General features: G+C 48.4%; 1 protein-coding gene across 1 annotated transcript; it reads left to right on the top strand.

The window, feature by feature from the left end:
* Window positions 1-279: 279 nt before the first annotated feature.
* ACP6 (acid phosphatase 6, lysophosphatidic) lies at window positions 280-18,890 on the top strand. Its single transcript, XM_042993948.1, has 10 exons — window positions 280-588; window positions 8,181-8,309; window positions 8,425-8,555; window positions 8,887-8,966; window positions 11,674-11,761; window positions 12,631-12,763; window positions 13,877-13,977; window positions 16,140-16,235; window positions 17,895-18,060; window positions 18,699-18,890. Exons 1-10 carry the CDS (start codon window positions 373-375, stop codon window positions 18,840-18,842), a joined length of 1,284 nt encoding a protein of 427 aa, XP_042849882.1. The 5' UTR covers window positions 280-372; the 3' UTR covers window positions 18,843-18,890.
* The last annotated feature ends 1,376 nt before the right edge of the window (window positions 18,891-20,266 follow it).

Raw genomic sequence — 20,266 nt, 5'->3', positions numbered from 1 at the left:
CGTCCCTTCGGAGCCCCGGAGGCCAAACTGGGATTACAAGTTTAAGGTTTCCTAGAGGGCGAAAGATAAGGAGCCGACCTCCCCCCCCCCCCCTGCGGTGTCTGCTGCGGGAGCGGCCAACCCCTACCCGAGTTAAAACTCCCGGGGAGTCTTCGCTGCTCCCACCTCCGCTTTTCCCGCCACGCTCCCACTTGGGGTCCCCCCCACCAGGGCCGCGAGTCGCCGCGGTCGCCGCAGCTTGGCTGGGGGCTGGATGTGCGCCCCCGCGGGTTCCCGGGAATCTGGGAGCGGCCGCTGAGCCGCGGCGCGGGCGGAAAGTTTGTATTCGCCCCGTGCAGCCTCACCCCGCAGGGCCGACCAGGGGCGTCCACCATGATCACCCGTGTCTTCAGCGTGCGCGTGTGGGCCCCGGTGGGCGTCTTGACTTCGCTGGCGTACTGCGTCCACCAGCGGCGGGTGGCCCGGGCCGAGACCCCGGGGCTGCCTGGCCAGCGTCCCGTCGACCGGAGTCTGCTGGAGTTGAAAATGGTGCAGGTCGTGTTCCGACACGGGGCGCGGAGTCCTCTCAAGCCGCTCCCGCGGGAGCAGGTGAGAGGTCGACCGGGGCCGGGACTGGTGGGGCAAGGACCGGGCGGTCGACCGCAGGCGGACCGGGCGCCTGGCCCCGAAACACACACCTTGGGAGTTTTACCCTCATCGAGCGGGATTCCGGCTGGATCCAGACCAGAGGAAAACTGCAGTACCTTGAGCAGAGGGGCTGGCCTGGCACTGCTAGCCGCCCATCCTCCTCCTACCCTCCGGATGTTGGGCACCCCGGGGACTTCTAGTTGTAACCCCTGATTGATGGCAGTGGTGTAGCACAGTTGGTAGCACTGCGCTGCTTGGAGGGCTTAGAAATCGCCTAGGGATCTTGTTCAAATGAAGATTCGAATCCAGCAGGTGTGTGGGGTAGAGCCTGAGATGCTGCATTTCTTTCTTTTTTTTTTTTTTTTTAATTTTTAACATTTATTTATTTTTGAGACAGAGACAGAGCATGAACGGGGGGGGGGGGGCGGGCAGAGAGAGAGGGAGACACAGAATCGGAAGCAGGCTCCAGGCTCCGAGCCATCAGCCCAGAGCCCGACGCGGGGCTCGAACTCACGGACCGCGAGATCGTGACCCGAGCTGAAGTCGGACGCTTAACCGACTGAGCCAGAGATGCTGCATTTCTAACAGATACTTGGGTGAACTTGAGAATGAAAGTGTAGTGCATTTCTGTGTGACTGTTTGAAGGTTGTCAAGAGTTGCAGGAACCCCCATAACTGGGATTACAGCGGGTAGCAGAGGTCAACATCTTTGGAAACAGGTATCACAGCGGCTTTCAGTTTGCTGGAGATCATTTGAGATCCTTGAAGGCTTTTTTTTTTTTTTTTTTTTTTTAAATAAGTGCTGTATCTTGGGTCTTATTTTCTATTTTGGGTTTCTAAAACCATTGTGGAAGGGATTTGAGGTAGGAAAACATTTTTAATTGGCTACTCCTGTGTTTCTAATGTCTTAAAATCTACCAGGTTTGGCCAGGGTAATTATGACTAAAGCACAAATAGTTTCTATTTATTTATTTATTTATTTTTAAAAAATGTTTGTTTATTTATTTTGAAAGAGAGAGAGAAAGCAGGAGAGGGAGAAAGGGAGAGAGAATCCCAAGCAGGCTCCGCACTGTCAGCCGCACAGCCCCACGGGAGGCTGCAACTCACAAATTGGGAGACCATGACCTGAGCCAATATCAAGAGCCTGAGCTCAATTGTCTGACCCACCCAGGAGCCCATAGGTGTTTTTTGTTTTTTTGTTTTTTAATGATTAACCTTCCTGGATTTGATTTTTGGAGAGAGGCAGTTGAGGTCTCTGGCCTTTGGTGCAAGCAGGCCTGTAATTGAAGAACTGGCTTCCCAGCGAAGATAAAGAGGCAGCCTGAAATCCTCAGGCCCCCAGCCATCACACTTACCTGTGGAGTGCGTTTGCATTAATTGGTCCTCCAGGCTGATGTTGGAGCAAGTTCAATAGATGTCTAAACCTCATTATTTGGCATTCTCTTCATGATCATCGTTGCTTTCCAGAAACCCTTAGGGTTGTGTCCTCACAGTGTCCAACTGAAAATCTGGTTTTTAAAGCTGGCCACACATGAACTCAAACCTTTAAAGCACCTCCCACATGAATAAACAAATTTTGGCAGGCACTTAATTCTGCTACCAGATTTCTAGTTAGCCTTTCTGAATGGCTGTACCACTTTCCATCTGGTATTGGAATTTCTTTTTTCTCATCTTCCCTCCTCCCCCGCCCCACCCCCCCAACGTTCCTTCCTTTCTTTTTGATGCTTTTTCAATCCCTTACTCTCCCTTTTTGTATTTTTACTAAATCTTCCTTGTGACTTTTGCACATCGCCCATCTCATGTGCACTCCCCCCTTCTTCGTTTATTCTTGTTACAGAAAGGCTGGAAAGTAACAGGGATAGAAGACTCCTCACGTTAAAGACAAAGCTATCAGTGGTAGCAGAGAATTAAAGTCTGAGTGTCTAGGCTTGGACCTAATATATACAGGATATATACTCCCTTAAGGCCTGAGAAAGATTTAGATTCTTTTAGGACTTCTTCCTGAGCTAGCGGGGGTGTGATGGCTACCTTCTGCCATTCTGTTGGAAGGCGCAGTTTGTAGCTCAGGTAGAATGCCAGCTTCATTCTCTTCTGTGTGTGTAGCCACAAAGTAAGAAGCATCTGAGTCCATGGCCTCCCTTTGCAGTTAGGGAAGGCACGTCACCTCCTGCCTGCTCGCATTCTCCAGACATCAGGCCAATGCATTAAACATCTTCGATTAGCACAAATGCCAGGGGTGGGACCAAACCCCTTTCCATTTAGGCTGTGAGCCTGTGTCTTTGGCTCCCTGTAACTTGTTTCTGGATGATTTCTCTCAGGTTTTCTTTCCAAGGTCCAGTTTGATAACGGTTGTTATTGGGATTTTCTAATCTTCCTGGTTCTGTTACTAACTGTAGTCAGAAGGGACCACCTGGTAGCAATTCTAAAACGAAAATTGCCTTTGGTAGATGTTTCCAGGCTTGTGACTGGTTAATGGATGAATACAAGTGACAAGTCACTTCATTCAGTTATCTCAGAAATCTTCAGAGAGCAGCATTGTTTAAAACGAGGTGTGTTATTGAGTTGTTTTCATTTGGCTTGAATGGCTGTTGACTTAATTTGTCTTCCTTTAGCTGTGCTTGGGAATATAAGCTCTGGAACTTGGTTGGCTATTTTTTTCTGATCATGAGATTCGACTCAAGTACATATTCACAAGATAAATGTGGCCCTGCTTTCAGATTTCCCTTAGTTCACCTCTAGGCAAGATGGCCTCCAACTCAGGCAGGTTCCTCCAGTTTTTATAAAGTCAAGTCTAGCTTATCTCAGTTCCACTATTGATTAAGGCATTTGGGTTCCTATTTATTTGGTAATTTAGGCCAACTGGAAGGCTACTGTTAGTCTAATTGTTACTCAATACTTACCCAGAGCTCAGCTAAGAGAAGCACTCACTATTCAGGAAGCGTGGCATGAAGGATGTGCCAATAGCCCCATTCATTCCTCTAGAGCAGTGTTCATGACTGCTTGTTCTTGGAAAGACTTTGGACTCCAATGGGGAGCTTTCAAAAATCTTGATGCCTGGGTGTCCCTTCTGGAGAGTCTGATTTAACTGGCCCAGAGCATCCAGACATGGCAACATTTGCTCTGGTGGAGCTTTAGAATTATCTGGACTGGATAGCATTAACAAAGTTGAGGCCCCATCCCAGGAGATCCAGATGTGATGAGCTCAGGATGGGGCTGTTTTGTTTTGTTTTGTTTTGTTTTTTTGTGATGCCAGTGTGCAGCCAAGGTTTCAAACCACTGCTTTATTCTAAAATCTACACCTGGAAGGGTTTTGTTTACTTTTATGTAGATTTTGTCTTTTACCTCTGGAACGGAGCATATCAATCCCGGTATAGTACTGTCTTCACAGAAATGTGCTTTGGTGAGATGCCATCATTCTGTGTTGAGAAAACTATGAGAAACAATCCCACAGAACTCGTTGCTGTGACTAGTGAAAAGATGTTCATTATATTACTCTATCCTCTTTATGAGGACCCTTGGGAGGAATTTGTCTGTTCGCATTAGAAGTGGTGTGTTTCTCCTGAACAGTTGGCTTGCTTTTATCTTTAAGCTTGTCTAGCTGATCGAGTTTCTCCCTTCATAAAAGCCAGAAAGCTTAGCGCTGAATCTTTGGCCCACCTACAGTGAAATCTGTGGGTCTTTAGAGTGTACCTTTTTGAGAAACTTTATTTCCGTATCCAGTTTTTGTCCCCATACTTGTTTGCTTTTGTCTTTCTTGCCTACTTTGAATGGGTTGTCTTACTCTGTTTTAGGTCTTGTTATCCTCTCCTTTAAGTTAGTTCTTAAAAATGGGGCATAAATAAGTAAGATTTTAAAGTTAGTCTTTGCCATGAACTCGGAAGCTGAAGAGCAGGAACAAGAATGAGAGTGGGGGGGGGAGGGGGGCGCGGCATGTACGGAACTAGTGTATCGTGTAGTCTTAAAAATTTGAAAACGTGCATTGTAGATTTGTCATGAACTGGACTGCCAGGATTCATCTCTTGGGAAACACCAAAGATCCTCTGTTGGTGAATGTCGCTAATAAGAGGAGATTTCTTAAGTGAGGCTGAATAGACCCTGTGGACTTGGTATCAGAGCCTGTGCTAGACAATGGCCTTACCAGGATGGATAATTCAGTCTCGGCTATAAAAGAATTTTAAGATGTGCTAAAGGAGAAAAGAGATTCCTATGCTGGGAGCCCTGGGAACGCAAAGAAGGTACCTCAAACTTAAAATGTCTAAAACCGAACGCAGTTTGTCTGTTCTTCTGCGTTGGCCTTAGTTTTAGTCGAGGAGTACCTCTATTACCCTTGTCGCCTTAGGCACCTAGGCTCAAAACCAACGTAATTTCTTTCTTCAACCTTCCTTATTTACCTACCAACATAGCCCCCGCATAAAGCTTTTATCTACTCACTTGCCAGGTTTGACTCGAATCTCTTGCATCCACCCCTTCTATTCCTACTGCCTTAGATGGGGCCTTAGGCCCTCCTCTGCAGACATCAGAGAGTTGGCTTCCGCATCTAGACTTCCCATTCTAGTTATGATCTATGCTGCTGGTTGTCAAGCTATTCCCTGGAGCCTGTGGCCTCGGAGGGTCTGAGGGGCTAGGGCTCTGTGTTCCCACTCCTGCTTCAACTAGAGGAACTCCAGTTTTTGCCTTTGTATGTGGAAATCTAAAGTTAAACTCTACTTGGTATTTGCTAATTAAAAATTTTGTGGGGCACCTGGGTGGCCCAGTGGGCTGACCATCTGACTCTTGATTTCGACTCAGGTCATGATCTCGCATTTCGGGAGTTTGAGTTCTGCATCGGGCCCTGCACAGACAGTGTGGAGCCTGCTTGGGATTCTCTGTCCATCTCTCTCTGTCTCTCTCTCTCTCTCTGTCTCTCTCTCTCTGCCCTTCCCTCACTCTCTCTCTGTCTCAAAATAAATAAATAAACTTAACAACAACAAACTGGGCTGTTATTTAAAAAAAAAAAAAAGTTTCAAAACTGGTCCCAGGTTGAAGCAAATCAAACCACTTCTTTCCTGCATGGCATTCTTGGCCATCTCTGCTTCGCTCAAGCTTCTTCCTATTCTTGGAATTCTGAATACCAGTCTCTCCTTACTCACCTTTTACTCTCGAGTCCATGTCTTTGCTTTTCTAAATCGTCTTCACTTCAAAGGCCATCCCTTCATGAAACTTTTCCTGAATGCCCAGCCAGAAGAGGTCTATCTCTCCTTTGAACTACTGTGGCCCTCATCTGGTTTCTTGTGGCACACAATTTCTGTTTTTCGTGCTGCCGTCATTTCCATTCTAGCTTGCTGTCTCTGCTAACCCGAAAACCTAGAAAAGGCAGGATCATGCTATCTCAGTCTTGATTTCTTCCACAAGGTATGGCAGATCATCTGTGTACGGGCCCTTTGCTGGGCTTCCAAAACGCAAGGGTAAATGGACGACCCAATCTCTCTTCTCCAAGCAGGACTGCTGAGCAGGACAGACTAGTAAGGGAGCTCTTCTAATACGGTTTGGTAAAGGCCACCAAAAAGAGCCACCGAGGCTACTTTGAGATCATGGGGCCATTGTCACAGCTCCTGGGAACGTTTAAGCTGTCTTGCGGAATAAGCAGAAATCTTTTCAGATGAAAAGGGGAAAGAAAATTCCAGGTAGAAGGAACATGAGGTTGAAAAGCTAGGAAGTTCGAGGACGGTGCTGTAGAAAACAACGTTGTGTGGCTAGAGAGTAAGTGTGGAGGGCAGGGAAGAAATGGTGAAGAGAGAGAAGGAGAGGCGGGGGCCATCATGCAGCTGTGAGCCCCGGAAGGGTTTTATGCAGGCAAGTTACAGGATCAAAACTTTGGAAGAAGGAGCCATAGTTACAGGACGGTAAGAAGAAGGTCTGTGCTCTGAACACCCAGTCTTCTGATGTCAGTTGCTGCAGCTCCAGTGGGGGAAGAGGCCCAGGTCTGGAGGACTGGCTGCAGGTGGGACTGAGACAATGTCCTTTGAAAGATGGAGGGTTTCCTTTGTGTGAATGGAACCTGGGGTCCCCCCCCAGTGGTGCTCCCCTGGGCTATTTCTGGGAGGGGCCAAGATAGATACAGTGCTACAAGACATAGTAAGTTTTCAAATGTTAGTTTTAAAAGGAATAGGAAATCGCATAGTGGGAAATTGAGTTAAATGATCTTGTGATTTTAAGTGCTGCAGGTCTCCCGCTCTCTCTTCATCATTTCTTCCCAGCCCTCCACACTTACTCTCTAGCCACACAACGTTTTCTACAACACCGTCCTCGTACTTTTAAGAAGACAAGCACTAAAAGCTAGAGTAGTCACTGAAGGGAAGTAAGACTTGAGCTATCATTGGACCTTGAAGAGAAGCTGAATGGGCAGGAGTCCCTCCGAGCACAGGAAGCAAGTTGAAAGAAGATGCAGAGGAAGCAGTGGGCGTGGTCTGATCTGGGGACGGGAGGAGAGAGGCACAGTGACACTATAGCAGGGGACAGGGGCTCGGCCGAGGTGTAGGACTCCTGGAACGCCAGGTGCCTATCTCTTGAAACATTAGGAAACAACTATTGACATGATGAAAGTGACTTAGCAAGATTAATGGGGGGCAGGGAATTGTATCTATGTATGGATTGTGGGGGTGGAGGGAAGGGAGTCAGTCACACGCTTTTGCCTGAGGTAGTAAGGTTTTACACTCTTACCAGATAAAAGGAGGACCTTTGGGAATGACTTTTTTCCTAGCCAGTGATCCATAGAGTTTAGTGCGGCTGGTGGAGTAGTGGGGGAGAGTCAGAGGTTTGAGTTTTGGAGCCTAGGAGACCTGTGGCATCATTACGAGCGACGTAATGTGTTCGGGAGAGGAGCTGGCATATGGGAAGAAGAAAAGATTTTTGTTTTTAAAATTGGAGTCATCACATCTGACTCAGCGAGTGTAAGAGTTTCATGGGCAGTTGGAGCTCTGAGACCTGTGGCTACTGGGGATGTTTTGAAACCGTGACAGTAGAGTGGAGCAGGAGCCAGACTGCAAGGAGAAAAGGAAGATGGTGAAGAAGTGAAAAAGGGGCAGCCCCTTGTTTGAGAAACTGGATGAAAGGAAGGCAAAGGGACATTAGTTAAAGTCCTTAAGGGCAGGGGAGGCATAGAAACCTGGAGGTTGATTCCTGGAAAAATCTTACAAGTGTCTGCTCACTGAGGTCATATTATTTTCATTCATTCATTTGTTCATTCATTCATTCACCAAGTATTTGCATACCAGGCCTTCTGGTGACTTCTCCCCTTTACTGCAGTCTGGGCTTAGTGCCAGAGCAGCGTCTTAATAGCCAGTGCTAGTGGAGCAGTAACAGGGCTTGGGCTGAGGGTACCCGGAATAATAAATTACTGTCTTTTCTTCCTTTAATTGGAGCTAGAGTTAAAGCTTCTTTCTTTCCTTCCCATGGGAAGGTTGTGAGTCTAGTGTCTGTGATCCCAGGTATGTCTTCAGGTGCTGCTGGATATTAATGCTGTAAGTTTCAAGAACCTTCTAAACAATGTGTTGTGTTTTTTTGTGGTCATAACAGGCAGAGTGGAATCTCCAGCTATTAGAGGTCCCACCCCAAACTCAGTTTGATTACACTGTCACCAATCTAGCTGGTGGCCTGAAACCACATTCTCCTTTCGACTCTCAGTACCGTAAAACCATACTCAAGGTGAGCATTGCCTCCCTGCCCTGGGAAGCCCCCTGTAAAGTTTCCATGGTTTTCTCTGGGCTGAGTTTAGCAGACGGGGAGGTATTTTCATGCTTCTCTTTCTGCCCCGCACCAGGGAGGCATGTTTGCTGGACAGCTGACTAATGTGGGCATGCAGCAAATGTTTGCCCTAGGACAGAGGCTGAGGAAGAGCTATGTGGAGGACATCCCCTTTCTTTCACCAACCTTCAATCCACTGGAGGTCTTGTGAGTCACTCGTAAAAGGGACGTGGCTTCCATTTTAAGATCTTACACCTGAGGAAACCTGTACTGACCCCCCCAGGATGGTGCCCATTCTCACCCAAGGTAGTTTGGGGCAGTTCCCCTTATATAACAGCATCCTGTGAACATGTGGTCAGTGGAGATCACGTTCATTGGCTTTTGGGTCCCTTGGGGCACCCATCCCGCAGAGAAAGGATTCCTCCCAGTCCCATAGCCCCCCTCATGTGATCTTAAAGCCTCCCAGTTGCTCTGTAGGATGAGACAGTGTATAGAATCTTCCTTTTTTGAGTGTCTCTACCTTTTTGTTTTTTTCCAGTGTTCGTTCCACTAATATATATCGGAATCTGGAGTCTACCCGATGTTTGCTGGCTGGGCTTTTCCAAAGTCAGAAAGAAGGTTTGAGTTTGGAGTCTAGAAGTCTGCCCTGTCCCTGAGGAGCTTTTTCTTCTTCCTTCCAAAGCCCTCCCACCTCTCTTTCTTAGTGCCTGTTCCTTCGGTTTCTCTTCTCCTGCACACGTGGTTTCCATGGCGTGCCTACTCTGATGGGCCCTCGCTTGTCTGGCCTCCTGCTGGCCTTGCCGGCCTGACCTCCGCCTCCATGGTGATGTGTCAGCCACTCTGATGTGCCTCTGGCCCCTGACTTCTCCTCTTAAGCGTCTACCCAGGCCGCTTAAGGCATCCCCAGCCAGGTCTTGTGAATAATACTGGGGCTTTTTGTGAATAATACTGGGGCTTTTTGCTTAGGTAAGACACTGCTGAAAAGGAGGGAGGACAGGAGGAACACTTAGCCGAGACCCAAGCCTGCTGCCATTGGCTTGGTCTTGGTGTTAACCCACAGCGTGACTCAGATGGTATTAACAGTATTCTGTTCAGCCTTTCCTCACTGAGGAAGTCTATTGAGTTTGGGTTTTAACATGTTCAACCGGTGAGTGATTGCAGCTAGTGGTGCCCAGCCTTTTCACCACCAAGGACCACATGTGTTATTTTGCCTCATGGATCTTATGTATTGAGGGCCTTTGACTGTCAGAGGGGCCTTCATTTTGTCATTTATACTTGACTGAAATTTACATGTAATTGCCAGTCTGAGTTTCATATCCTCACGACCTCACCAATATTGAAATACTAAAATGGTGCTATAAAGCAAAGGTTCTTGCTTAGCTTCTTTTGTAGTATCTCAAATAGACATAAAATTGCCATCAGGCTTATTAAAAAACAAACAAACAAACAAACAACAACTATGTAAAAGAATAGAAACCTCCAGGCCAGAGGAGGCCAGCCTTACCCTAGTCGGGGTTGGATACAGCTGCTAATTCCGGCTGAAATTGCCTGCTGAGCACAAGCAGGGTGTGTCTGAGTAACATAGAGCAAACAGAGGGGCTGCCCCTTAGGAGCCCCTGAGCTTTGGAAGAGTCCACAGTGCCTGGCCTTCTGAGAGCTCTTCACTTGCCCAGCTTCTAAGAGGCAAATAAATACCCTTTCCTCTGAAACACCAAAAGTAGGAAAGCTGTTTCTTGAAGGCAGGCTGACCTACAGGCAGGTCTCGGACTGAGACTGCCCCATATTCCCAACAGGGAGGGAAGTGGTGTCACCACGAGCCACTGGACCCGCACGCCCTGGGACTCCAATTTGACCATGTCCCAAAGCTTTTTTAGTAGCTTTGTATCTACTAACTTGTTTAGTTCTTGTAATAATCCGGGGCCGTAGGCAATAGTATCCCCAATTTACAGATAAGAGAATTCGGGCACAGAGAGGCTAAATGACTTTCCCAGGAACACACAGCTGGTAAATGGTGGAACAGGGATTCAAAGTATGGCAGTCTGGCTTCAGAATCCAATACTCTTCATCTTTACACTCTGCCGCTCAGAGGACACATCTGTCTGGGGAGGGCCTTTGATCATTTGCCTGACAAAGTGTGTCTGAATTTTGATATTCTTGTAAAGTTACCATATGCTACTGGAATTTTGTCAAATTTTTGTTTGGGAATAATAGCTCTTTGGGGCTTAGATTCACCTAATCACCCTGTATTGATCGGAGTGAATTCCGGAGAGCTGCTGACAGCAGCTGTCTCTTTGCCATTTAGAGAAGGTTGGTCTTGAGTTGTGTAGCAAAGGAAACTGCCACAGGCCCTTACCATCTCTGGCACAGAGCAAAGCCTTGGAAGGTGTTAGAGCACCTTCTCTGGGTATTGATGGGAGGGGATAAAGGTACTTGTGAGCTCTGAGTAGTAGCGAGCTCCTGCGAGGTATACAGTTGACCTTTGAACCTGGGTTTGAACTGCATGGGTCCACTTACACATGGGTCCACTTACACATAAATTTTTTTTTTGGTAAGTACAGAACTATAAAAGTATGTTTTCTCTTATTCTTAATAACATTTTCTTTTCTCTATCTTACTTGGTTGTAGGAATACAGTATGTAATACATATAACATATAAAAGATGGGTTAGTCAACTATTTATGTTATTGGTAAGGCTTCCAGTCAACAGTAGGCTATCAGTCGTTAAGTTTTAGGGGAATCAAAAATTATACATGGATCTTTGACTACATGGGGGGATTGGTGACTTTAACTTCCGGGTTGTTCAAGGGTCAACTGTATAATAAGAAACATTATTTGTGGTCTAACGTGTGGTTCTTGGCAGTTCATCTGGAAACCTGGCTTTCCTTTTAGGCAAGGCTGTGGGGTCTGACAGGATTTGTGGCCTTGTGGTGGCTTTCCTTAGATTGTCATGCGCTGAGTCACTATATTGGTCTATAGGATTGGACTTTAAGAGGCAAGAAAGTCACCTAGTTCTGATGGAGTCCGGGACAGCTCATTCTTTGTTAGAATGCCCAAGTCTGATCCAGGTCTGTACCTGCTCTAGTCATATGTGGCCCAATAGGAGGGGTTGTGCCAGACAGAACAAGGCTGCTCCTTGCTTTCTCCATTTCTCAGCCCATAGAAGAGCTGCTGTTGGCAAGGCCAGGGCATGTTCAAGGCAGTCACTGTCCTAAAACAGTGACCTTGATGATCTGTCTCCTAAAGCAGACAAGAGAAGGAGGGGGTGGGGATGCTGGGAGGGACAAGCTGAAGCCTCTTCCTGGCTGTGCTCTCACCTTCCTTCCAGGACCCATCGTCATCCACACTGATGAAGCAAGCTCTGAAGTCTTGTACCCCAACTACCAGAACTGCTGGAGCCTGCAGGAGAGAACCAGGTAACCGCCCTGGCTTCTTGCTCAATGGGGGGGGGGGGGGGGGGGGTAGGGAGAGGTAGGGGGGGGTGGGTGGACAGCCAGCCTCGTGGCACTTCTGCTCACAGGACTCTGCCTGACCTGAGGGCCTGCCCAGGCTTACTGTGTTGGGTGAGTGGTGGGAAGGATTGCTTTGCACTCAGGCCTGCCATCGCTGTCCGGGAAATGAAGGTCTTGCTCACAGTGGGAGGCCTCTAGGGAAGGTACAGCAAGCCTGCAGGAGGCCACCTGCTGGGCCAGAGAGCCAGTACCAACAGCCTGAGCTGGGTTTGCCTTTACAAACTATTGTCCTCTCGGCCATCGTGGACTCTCCGAGGAGGCCGACGAAACTGTCAGGTTAGGTAGAAGGCGATGAAACAGGTCATAAAACTGCAAATCCACATGGGCAAGCAGAAGACCCAGATTTCCCTACTCTTACCAGCTTGCTGCCCTGTAGAATGGCTCGGTTTGGGCTCAGGGCACTTTTCAGCATTCAGATATTTCTGGGCTGCACAAAGACTATGTAGTATGTGTTCCACAGAAGACAGAGAATATTGTTTTCAAGCAGACCGCAGGGCCATGGTTGTATCATTTTGGGTATAATAGAAGAAAATGCTAGAGTGGAATTTGGAAATCCAGGCTATTATTCTAGCTCTGGTACCTGTTAACTTATTTTATAAGTCATTTGAATTCATAGAACCTTAGTTGACTCATGTGTAAGATGGGACTAAAACCAGCTAACCCCAACGTCTTATTATTGAAGATTAAATGAGATCCCAAATGATGAATGAGATACACTTTGTAAACTGTTAATTACTATACAATATAAGGGTTTCCTTTTTATTTTTTGGCAGAGGCCGGAGGCAGGCTGCCTGTTTGCAGCCAGGAATCTCCGAGGATTTGCAAAAGGTGAAGGAAGGGATGGGCATTGCCAGTAATGACGGAGTAGACTTCCTCAGCCTCTTTGACAATGTGGCTGCTGAGCAGGTTGGGTGACTGTCCTTCTCTGGCCCTGGGGGTTGGGGGGCTGGGGATAGGCAGCTGGACCTACTGGCTCCTGAGTTAGAACTGGGCGGAGGGGTGTGGCCTAGGGGTGTGGGTGGAGGGGAGGGGTGTGGGCAGAGGGGTGTGGGGTGGAGGTGAAGGTGGAGGCAGAGGTCTCCCTTTATGGAGGCAGCTGTGGGAGGACGTGCAGGTGGGGTGGATGTGGGAGCGGAGGGATAGGGCCCATGTAGGGAGGACTCCTCACTTGGTTAGGCACATGGTCATTTAATTCTAGATCAGAGTTTCTCGAGGCACATTCCCCAGAATACCTGTGATGTGAATGTGTGCATCCCGGGCCAGCAGGGGCAGGGTGGGTGATGGGTAGGGAGGGATTGCTGTCTAACTGTTTTGGAATCTCTGTTATATCACCTTGTGGAGAGTCTCTACACACAGCAGCATATTAAAGAATCTGAGAAGTAAAGAAAGCTGATCAGTCTTTAAATCTATTTTTCCCAAATGTATCGAGCCATAGATTCTTTCTTTATCTAATGGATACTGAAGACCACCCAATGAGAAAGCCTTCTCTAGATTCAAAAGGCAGACACCCAACGGTGCAGTGTAGCCTGGGTCCCCCTTCCTTCTCTTGTCTGGACGACAGTGTGCCCTGAAGGCAGAAATGCCCTGTGCTTATGGGTAATATAGATGTCAGGTTATAAGGTGAGAGTTTATATAAAAGTGTTTACGTGGCATACTTTTTAGAAATCCATTTTGGGAAAATAAAAGCCATGTGGAAATTTACGAATTCCTTGCTCTGTGTTTTATTTATTTATTTTTATAGTTTAAAAAAAAATACAAATGTTTTTCATTTTGGAGTAGATGGGAAACCATCAGAAAGGGAGGAAAAACAGCTTCCCCCCCCCAAGCCCCCCCCCCCGCCCCAGGCCTCCAGATCTCTAGGAATTGCTTTAGAAGGGCCTTGGGGGTGTAGCTTTGGGGGTTGTTGAGGCCGTCCCCGGGAGAAGACAGGCCCCTGAAGGCTTTGTGGAAGCTGGTCAGTTGCCGAGCTCAGCGAACGAGAAGCATTTCTTTGTGAAACTGTCCCTGTGGCCCTTCCAGGTGCACAGTCTCCCAAGCTGCCCCACACTGAGGAGATTTGCACAGATGATTGAGCAGAGAGCTGTGGACACGGCCTTGTACGTTATGCAGAGGGAAGACAGGTGAGAAGCCTTCAGCCACAGTCACTAAGTCACGCTCGGTCAGGCCTCCCTGTATGTGGGGAAAAGGGTTCGCCAGGCCTGTTCACACCTGCCAGCGCATGTCTCTACATGTGCTGAGGTGGGAATCACCCTGTTCTGCTGGCCTGTTGAGTGGGTTCGGCCCTGCGTGCTTATACTTCTGGAGCTGGGACTGGTGAGCTGGTGCTTCTGTTCACTGTTAGGCAGAACCAGGAGTCACCTCTCGACTGAGTTTCTCTTAATCACTGACTTTTTCCCCATTTACTTTAAGTTTCAAAGGGTTTGGGTGGGGAGAGCTGACGGAAGAATAATGATTGTTGACTTTGTTCATCAGTTTACAACTTACAAGCCATTTTCCTGTTCTCGCTATGCGGTAGGTGTCATTTCCCTGTCAGGGTCCAAGTCCTGGCTTAATAGGTGAAGTAGGTGCGAGCCTAACCTAGGCTCAGCTAGCTGCCAGGACTTAGGCCGGCTCTTCTGATTATCAGTCCTGTGTTTTCTGTGTTGCTTATACTTAGGGCTCTGTTTTAGAAGGCCTGTTTCTTGCCTACCAGAATGGAGAGTTTCTCTCTTAACCAAATTAAAAAATAAAACAAAACAAAACAAAACACCTTTTTCTGGTTGGTTAAGAATATCCAGCTTGCACTCAGAATAGGTAACTTGGTAGAGAAGGAGATGGGAAAGAGAGGATCAGTCCTGGGGAAGATAAGTGTGAGCAAAATCCAGCTAATGTTTCAGGAATTTGCAGGGTCTGTTGCATAAGGGTAAGGACCCCTGGCTGCTTTTCTCCTGCTCAGATTCAGTGTGTCCACTTGTGTACTTGCTAGGGGCCTCCAGAAGACTCCAGCTGTGCCAGCCAGCTTGCCTCCACTCACTGTGACTTGCCGCCTTCCCTCATCTGTTCCTGAAGTGGGCCCACCAGACCTAACTTATCACTCACTGTCCCCCCCGCCCCCCCCACACACTTAGTAAATATTTTAGACTTTATGGCCCATGCATTATCTGTTGCAGCCACTCATTTCTGCCCATGTAGCATGAACACAGCCATAGATGATACGCAAACAAGTGGGTATGGCTATATTCCAAGTTAAACTTTATTTATAGAACAGGCAGGTGGAGCGGATTTGGCCAATGGCCATAGTTTGTTTTCTCCCAGTGTAAAGCATTTTAAATAAGCCTTGATTCTTCTTTGCATTTCAGTTAGCCCTGGTTTCATAAAGCTAATGTTTCTTCAAGGACAAATTGGATGGCCTCACAGTGCCAGCCAACTTGGCTTGGCCTGTGTACCTTCTTCTGGAAAGTAGATGTTGCATACGGTATTGGTTGCCTACTCCCCATCCATTACTTCAACATTCCCGTTTATTTACACATTATACACATCGTAAGGGTGGTCATGTATTTACCCAGTCACCATGAAAGGATTGCTCCGAGCCAATCATGATGACCTCGTTCCCTTTTGTCCAGATTGGGCTCTGGGAATTTCTGGAAGAGGTTTTGTCCTCTTCGATAAAAAGTGAGAGGCACCACGACCAAGCCTTTGTGCCGTTTCCTGCACAGCTTCCTGCTCAGCTTCCTGCTTCGTTTACCACTGGGAGACAGGCTTTGAGCCGCAGCAGCCACCCTGTGATCATAAGGCACAAGCCCGAGGGGGAATGTGGTGTGGCCACCGTGCCAACCCTGCGGACACCACCGCTGAACTTTGTGTTGTATCAGATACATCTGACACGTCCTTGTTGTCTACACTCCAAAGGAGGAGGACTGGCATCTGGGAAGCCTAGCTTGGGATGCTGTTCCTTCCTATCCCTTTTCTAAGGGCCTTCTGGAATTCCTGGAAATCACTATGCCCTGCCCTTCCCAGCTTGTTCTTTTCTCCCTGAGGGCCTGGTTCTTCCTGACTTACCCTGGTTACCACTCCTGTTCCCGTTGTGTTCTTACCAGATCCACATTCTGGCGCTTTCGTTGTTGGAAGTCTCTGTGCACAGAGAACCCTCACGCCAGAGGTGGCTCCACACGCCCCCCTCCCACCCCCACCATCCCGCAGGTTACTCTCTCCTCCGCCGTCTGATTGGGATCATGAGGTCCTGGTGGCAGACCCACCCGCAGCCCTGTGTGCCGGCTGCTTCAGTGTTGTTTACTTGCCGCAGGGAGAGCCTTCAGATGGCAGTCGGCCCATTCCTCCACATCCTGGAGAGCAACCTGCAGAAAGTCATGGACCCTGCCACTGCACCAGGCAAGACCAGGTACCTGCCACAGCAACTGGCTTTTGTGCGGCCAAGGGCAGGAGAGGCCTCTGGCTGCAAGGGCCGGGGGCCGGGGGGCTGGGGGGCAGGTTCTAGGGGGGCAAGAACCAGGCTGTCAGTGACAGTAGGCAGTTGTGTAAGAGGCCAGGAGTCCCAAAGACGTTCACAACATTGTTACCATTCTTCCTGCTGCAGCAGTCCTGCCATGGTTTGAAAATTTTATGTTAGTGAGAAAGAACCCTAAATTTATTTTTCCTTTTTTTTACTAATGGAACATGTGTGAAAGAGTAGCTAATTATGATATCATGCTGATACAATTGCTGAATAGACTGTTTAGTTCGAACACGTTCACCGAGTGTATAGAAGGGTATGATATCCGCGAGGCGTTTTTAAATGTCGGAAGTAGCGCCTAAACCTCTGTTGCCACTTTGTAGTGCCTGGAACCTGGCTGGGGGCACAGATTGGGAATGTGACGTGTCCTGGGCATTTGCTGAGCAGAGTGTGATCTACAGGTGAACAGCTTCACCGCTACTGGGGGAGCTTCTAGATTTGGACTGACCTATTGAATCAGGATCTGCATTTTAACAAGATCCCCAGGGGTTTATGCACACACTGCTGTTGAAGCGCTGTTGTAGGTGGCCTTCTTTAGAGAGATTGTACATAGCTAGAAACTCACGAACGTGGGAACAGTAGGGGACAGTGAGGTGACATAGGAACATTCAGGAACTTTGGGCCAGATTTATAATAGCAGATCATACCAGTGCCCTTCCCTGTCCTTCACAGCACCTGCAGTGACAGTACATTTCTCACTGGCCCTGGCCACCTTGCCCCCCTTGACTTTGTATCTGTAGAATACTACAGGGTCCAGTGTTAGTCTTCTAGTTTAAGAGTCAACACATAGGGGCGCCTGGGTGGCTCAGTCTGTTGAGCATCTGACTCTTGGTTTTGGCTCAGGTCATGATCTCACAGTTCCTGAGTTTGAGCCCCACGACGGGCTCCATGCTGACAGAGCAGAGCCTGTCTAGGATTCTCTCTCCTTCTCTGCCCCTCCCCTGCTCACACATGTGTGCGCGCTCTCTCTCGAAATAAACTAAAAAAAAAAAAAAAGTCAACACATGAAATCCTTGATCTTTTTAAAGAGATAGATACAGGGGATGGGCAGATAAAGATAAAAACGGCACCTTTCTTACTGATTAAAGCCCTTTGGAGAATATATTGAAGGCCAAACAGGCTTATTAATATTCCTTTGAAATGAACTTAATTCCCCCGAACTGCAAGCCTCCCCAACAAGGAGGAGCATGCTGTACTACACTCATCACACAGCTGAGAGCAGGAGGGACATTTGCCACAGGCAGGCAGGTCCCAAGTGGAGAAGAGAGGTAGGACCAAGTGACCCATGCTCGGTTTCTACTTCAAAACTTCACCAGGGGAGGAGTGAGTGGGTGGGTGGGCAAGCAGGTGGGCAGGAAGGGAAAGGCCAGCTATCCCAGTGGGGATCCCTCCTCATGAAAATATGAGAGTGGCATCAGGGTTCCCCCAGCATCTACTTCAAAGCAGTTTTCCATCAGGCTCACTGATAAGTGTCAAAGGAGGCAGACATCATCCTGGTCTTCTGAGTCCTGAGGGAAAGGCCTATAGAGAACTGTTTCCTCCTTGCAGAAAGCTGTACCTCTATGCGGCTCACGATGTGACCCTCATGCCTCTCTTAATCATCCTGGGGATTTTTGACCACAAATGGCCCCCGTTTGCTGTTGATCTAACCATGGAACTCTACCAGCACCAGGAATCTAAGGAGTGGTTTGTGAAGCTCTATTACCGTGGGGAGGTAAGGTGGTGAGGCACCCTTCCTCTAACCCCGCTCACCTGGTTTTACCGCCAAGGCTCCCTCCTTGGGCCCAGTGGAGTCTCCTTGGTACAATCAGCTCTCTGGACCCAATAGAGTGACTCACAGCCATGGCCCAGAGACAGGGCAGAACTGGAAATATGGTAGCAGGCTGGGATTTGGGCCTTATCATGAGCCTGCTACAGACTCCTTCTAGGAACAGGACCCCCTCCTCCTGAGTGTCTCTGCCAGGATGTGGCATCCTGACTGGGAGGCTGTGTTGAAAATTAATGCTGGTGTCCTTGGGAGGCAGTGTGCTGTCCGCACTGCGGTGCCTCAGCTGCTGTCCAGGTCAGGCGCTGGAGCACCCCACCCCCGCCCAGGGCAGACTTTTGCCTCCCAGCTCAGGGGTATGATGTGACCGTGTCTCCCTGGTCAATTCAAGAAGCAGTTCTTGAGTGACCGTCTCAAGCAGGGCATGGTGCGCCTATTCCAGAAGCTGACCGGCCAGTGGGCCCTTCCTGGCTGTTACGTGTGTGCATGCACACACCATTGGGTCAAGTTCCTCGGACCTCTGGGCACAGCTGAAAACAGCAGGCCAGGGTCCTCAGTGGCCCCGCTGAGTTTTGTCTCTTCCCCAGGAGCAGGTGCCAGAAGGATGCCCTGACCAGCTCTGTCCACTGGACAAGTTCTTAAACACCCTGTCAGCTTACACCTTGAGCCCAGAAAAATACCACACACTCTGCTCTCAAGCACATGTGATTGAACTTGGAGATGGAGAGTGACCGATGTATACAAAAGGATGCGTTGGTTTTTCAATAAAATGCCTTAACACACTGCCTCTGGTTGTCGTGTTTGGGGAAGGCAGGAAACAAGGGTTAATGTATTTTAACCTAAGGGTATTTCCTTCCTGCAGATATGATATACTGAGGTCACTTCTTGAAAGGAAGAGAGGTGTAATGTTGAGACCAAAGGGGTATTTCCTATTTTGTGGCTTGATTTCCATGGCCAGAAGCATCTGCCGTGACACAGGCTAGGGTCATCGTGACCCTGCAGAATTGTGTTGGTTTGGGACTCGAGTTCTTTTTACCTGTCTTCATTTCACAAACATACATTGTGCCACCTACTAAGTAGTGGGCATTATAAAGGTGGAACGGTTCTGCCCTCACGTTGTTTTCGCCCATGGGAGAGGCAGTAAGTCAGTGATGATAATGCAGTGTGTTACGTTCTGTGATGAGGTGTATCGACCTCTTTGGGTACAGAGAAGAAATTCCTAGCCCCAGCTGGCAGGGGCCCGAGGAGCAGTTAAGAAAGGCTTCTAGGGAGGTTCTGTGCTGATCTGAGTAGGAGAGGTGAGTAGGAGTTCACCAGGTAAAGCAAAGAGGGAAGGGTGTTGTGTGTAGGCAAAAGGTAAGCTTGGAGGTCAGGGGACATTGCTGGTCAGTGAGATGAGCCCTGCTGTGGAGACCCGGCTGGAAGGTGCGGGATAGACACTCGGCTTCTGGTGGCTGTAGCCCCAGTAGCAAGGATGCAGGCTCCACAGTGGCAGGCTGGAGCCACTCTAAGAACTCCACCTCTAACTGGGCCCCCCGAGGTACCTGATGGTCCCCTATTTCCTTATCAATTTTCTCATTCTTCCCCAGACTCTTTCAAACTTGCTCTCATCTCAAACCAATTGATCTCTTTACCTCTTAGGGAAAACAGCAATCACGAAACCCTCTCCACTTCCAACCATCTTTGTGTTGACAGCTCCCAGACCTACTTCTGTAGCTGAGGTTTTTCATCTGGCCTGCAGACACTCATGACCACTAGGACGTCCCATAGGCCCCGAACTTTCAATGTCAGAATCAGCCCCCTCTCTCTCAGACTTACTCCTCCCTCAACCTTCTGTATCTGAATGAAAGACCCCTCCACCGTCCACTCAGTTGCTAAAGCAGAAATCCATTCTTGTCTTTTCCCTCTCCCATTTTCCTGTGTCTAATCAGTTAAGTTCTACCAGTCTCTCATGTTTGTTGTTTGAATCTATTCATATCTATCTTTGACGGTCATTGTCCCCTCCCCATCCTCACTCTGCTAATTACTATATTTCCTATTTCGCCAAGAAAGTAAAAGCAATCAGAAGATTGCTCACCCCTGACCACTGCCAAATCTCTTAACTCACATGCATTGGTGCCCATAAGGCCTTCTGTCCTGTTACTAAGAATGAACC

The sequence above is a fragment of the Panthera tigris genome, chromosome C1 (genome assembly GCF_018350195.1).
Source record: "Panthera tigris isolate Pti1 chromosome C1, P.tigris_Pti1_mat1.1, whole genome shotgun sequence".
Lineage (NCBI taxonomy): Eukaryota > Metazoa > Chordata > Mammalia > Carnivora > Felidae > Panthera > Panthera tigris.
Note: the sequence above shows the minus strand (reverse complement) of the source record. Positions and strands in the feature narration are given on the sequence as shown.

Coding starts and splice junctions, on each gene's coding strand:
- ACP6 (XM_042993948.1), top strand. CDS start 373: ATGATCACCCGTGTCTTCAGCGTGCGCGTGTGGGCCCCGGTGGGCGTC. Junction 16,236..17,894: donor ACTGCACCAGGCAAGACCAG/GTACCTGCCACA, acceptor TCCTCCTTGCAG/AAAGCTGTACCTCTATGCGG. Junction 18,061..18,698: donor AGCTCTATTACCGTGGGGAG/GTAAGGTGGTGA, acceptor TCTCTTCCCCAG/GAGCAGGTGCCAGAAGGATG.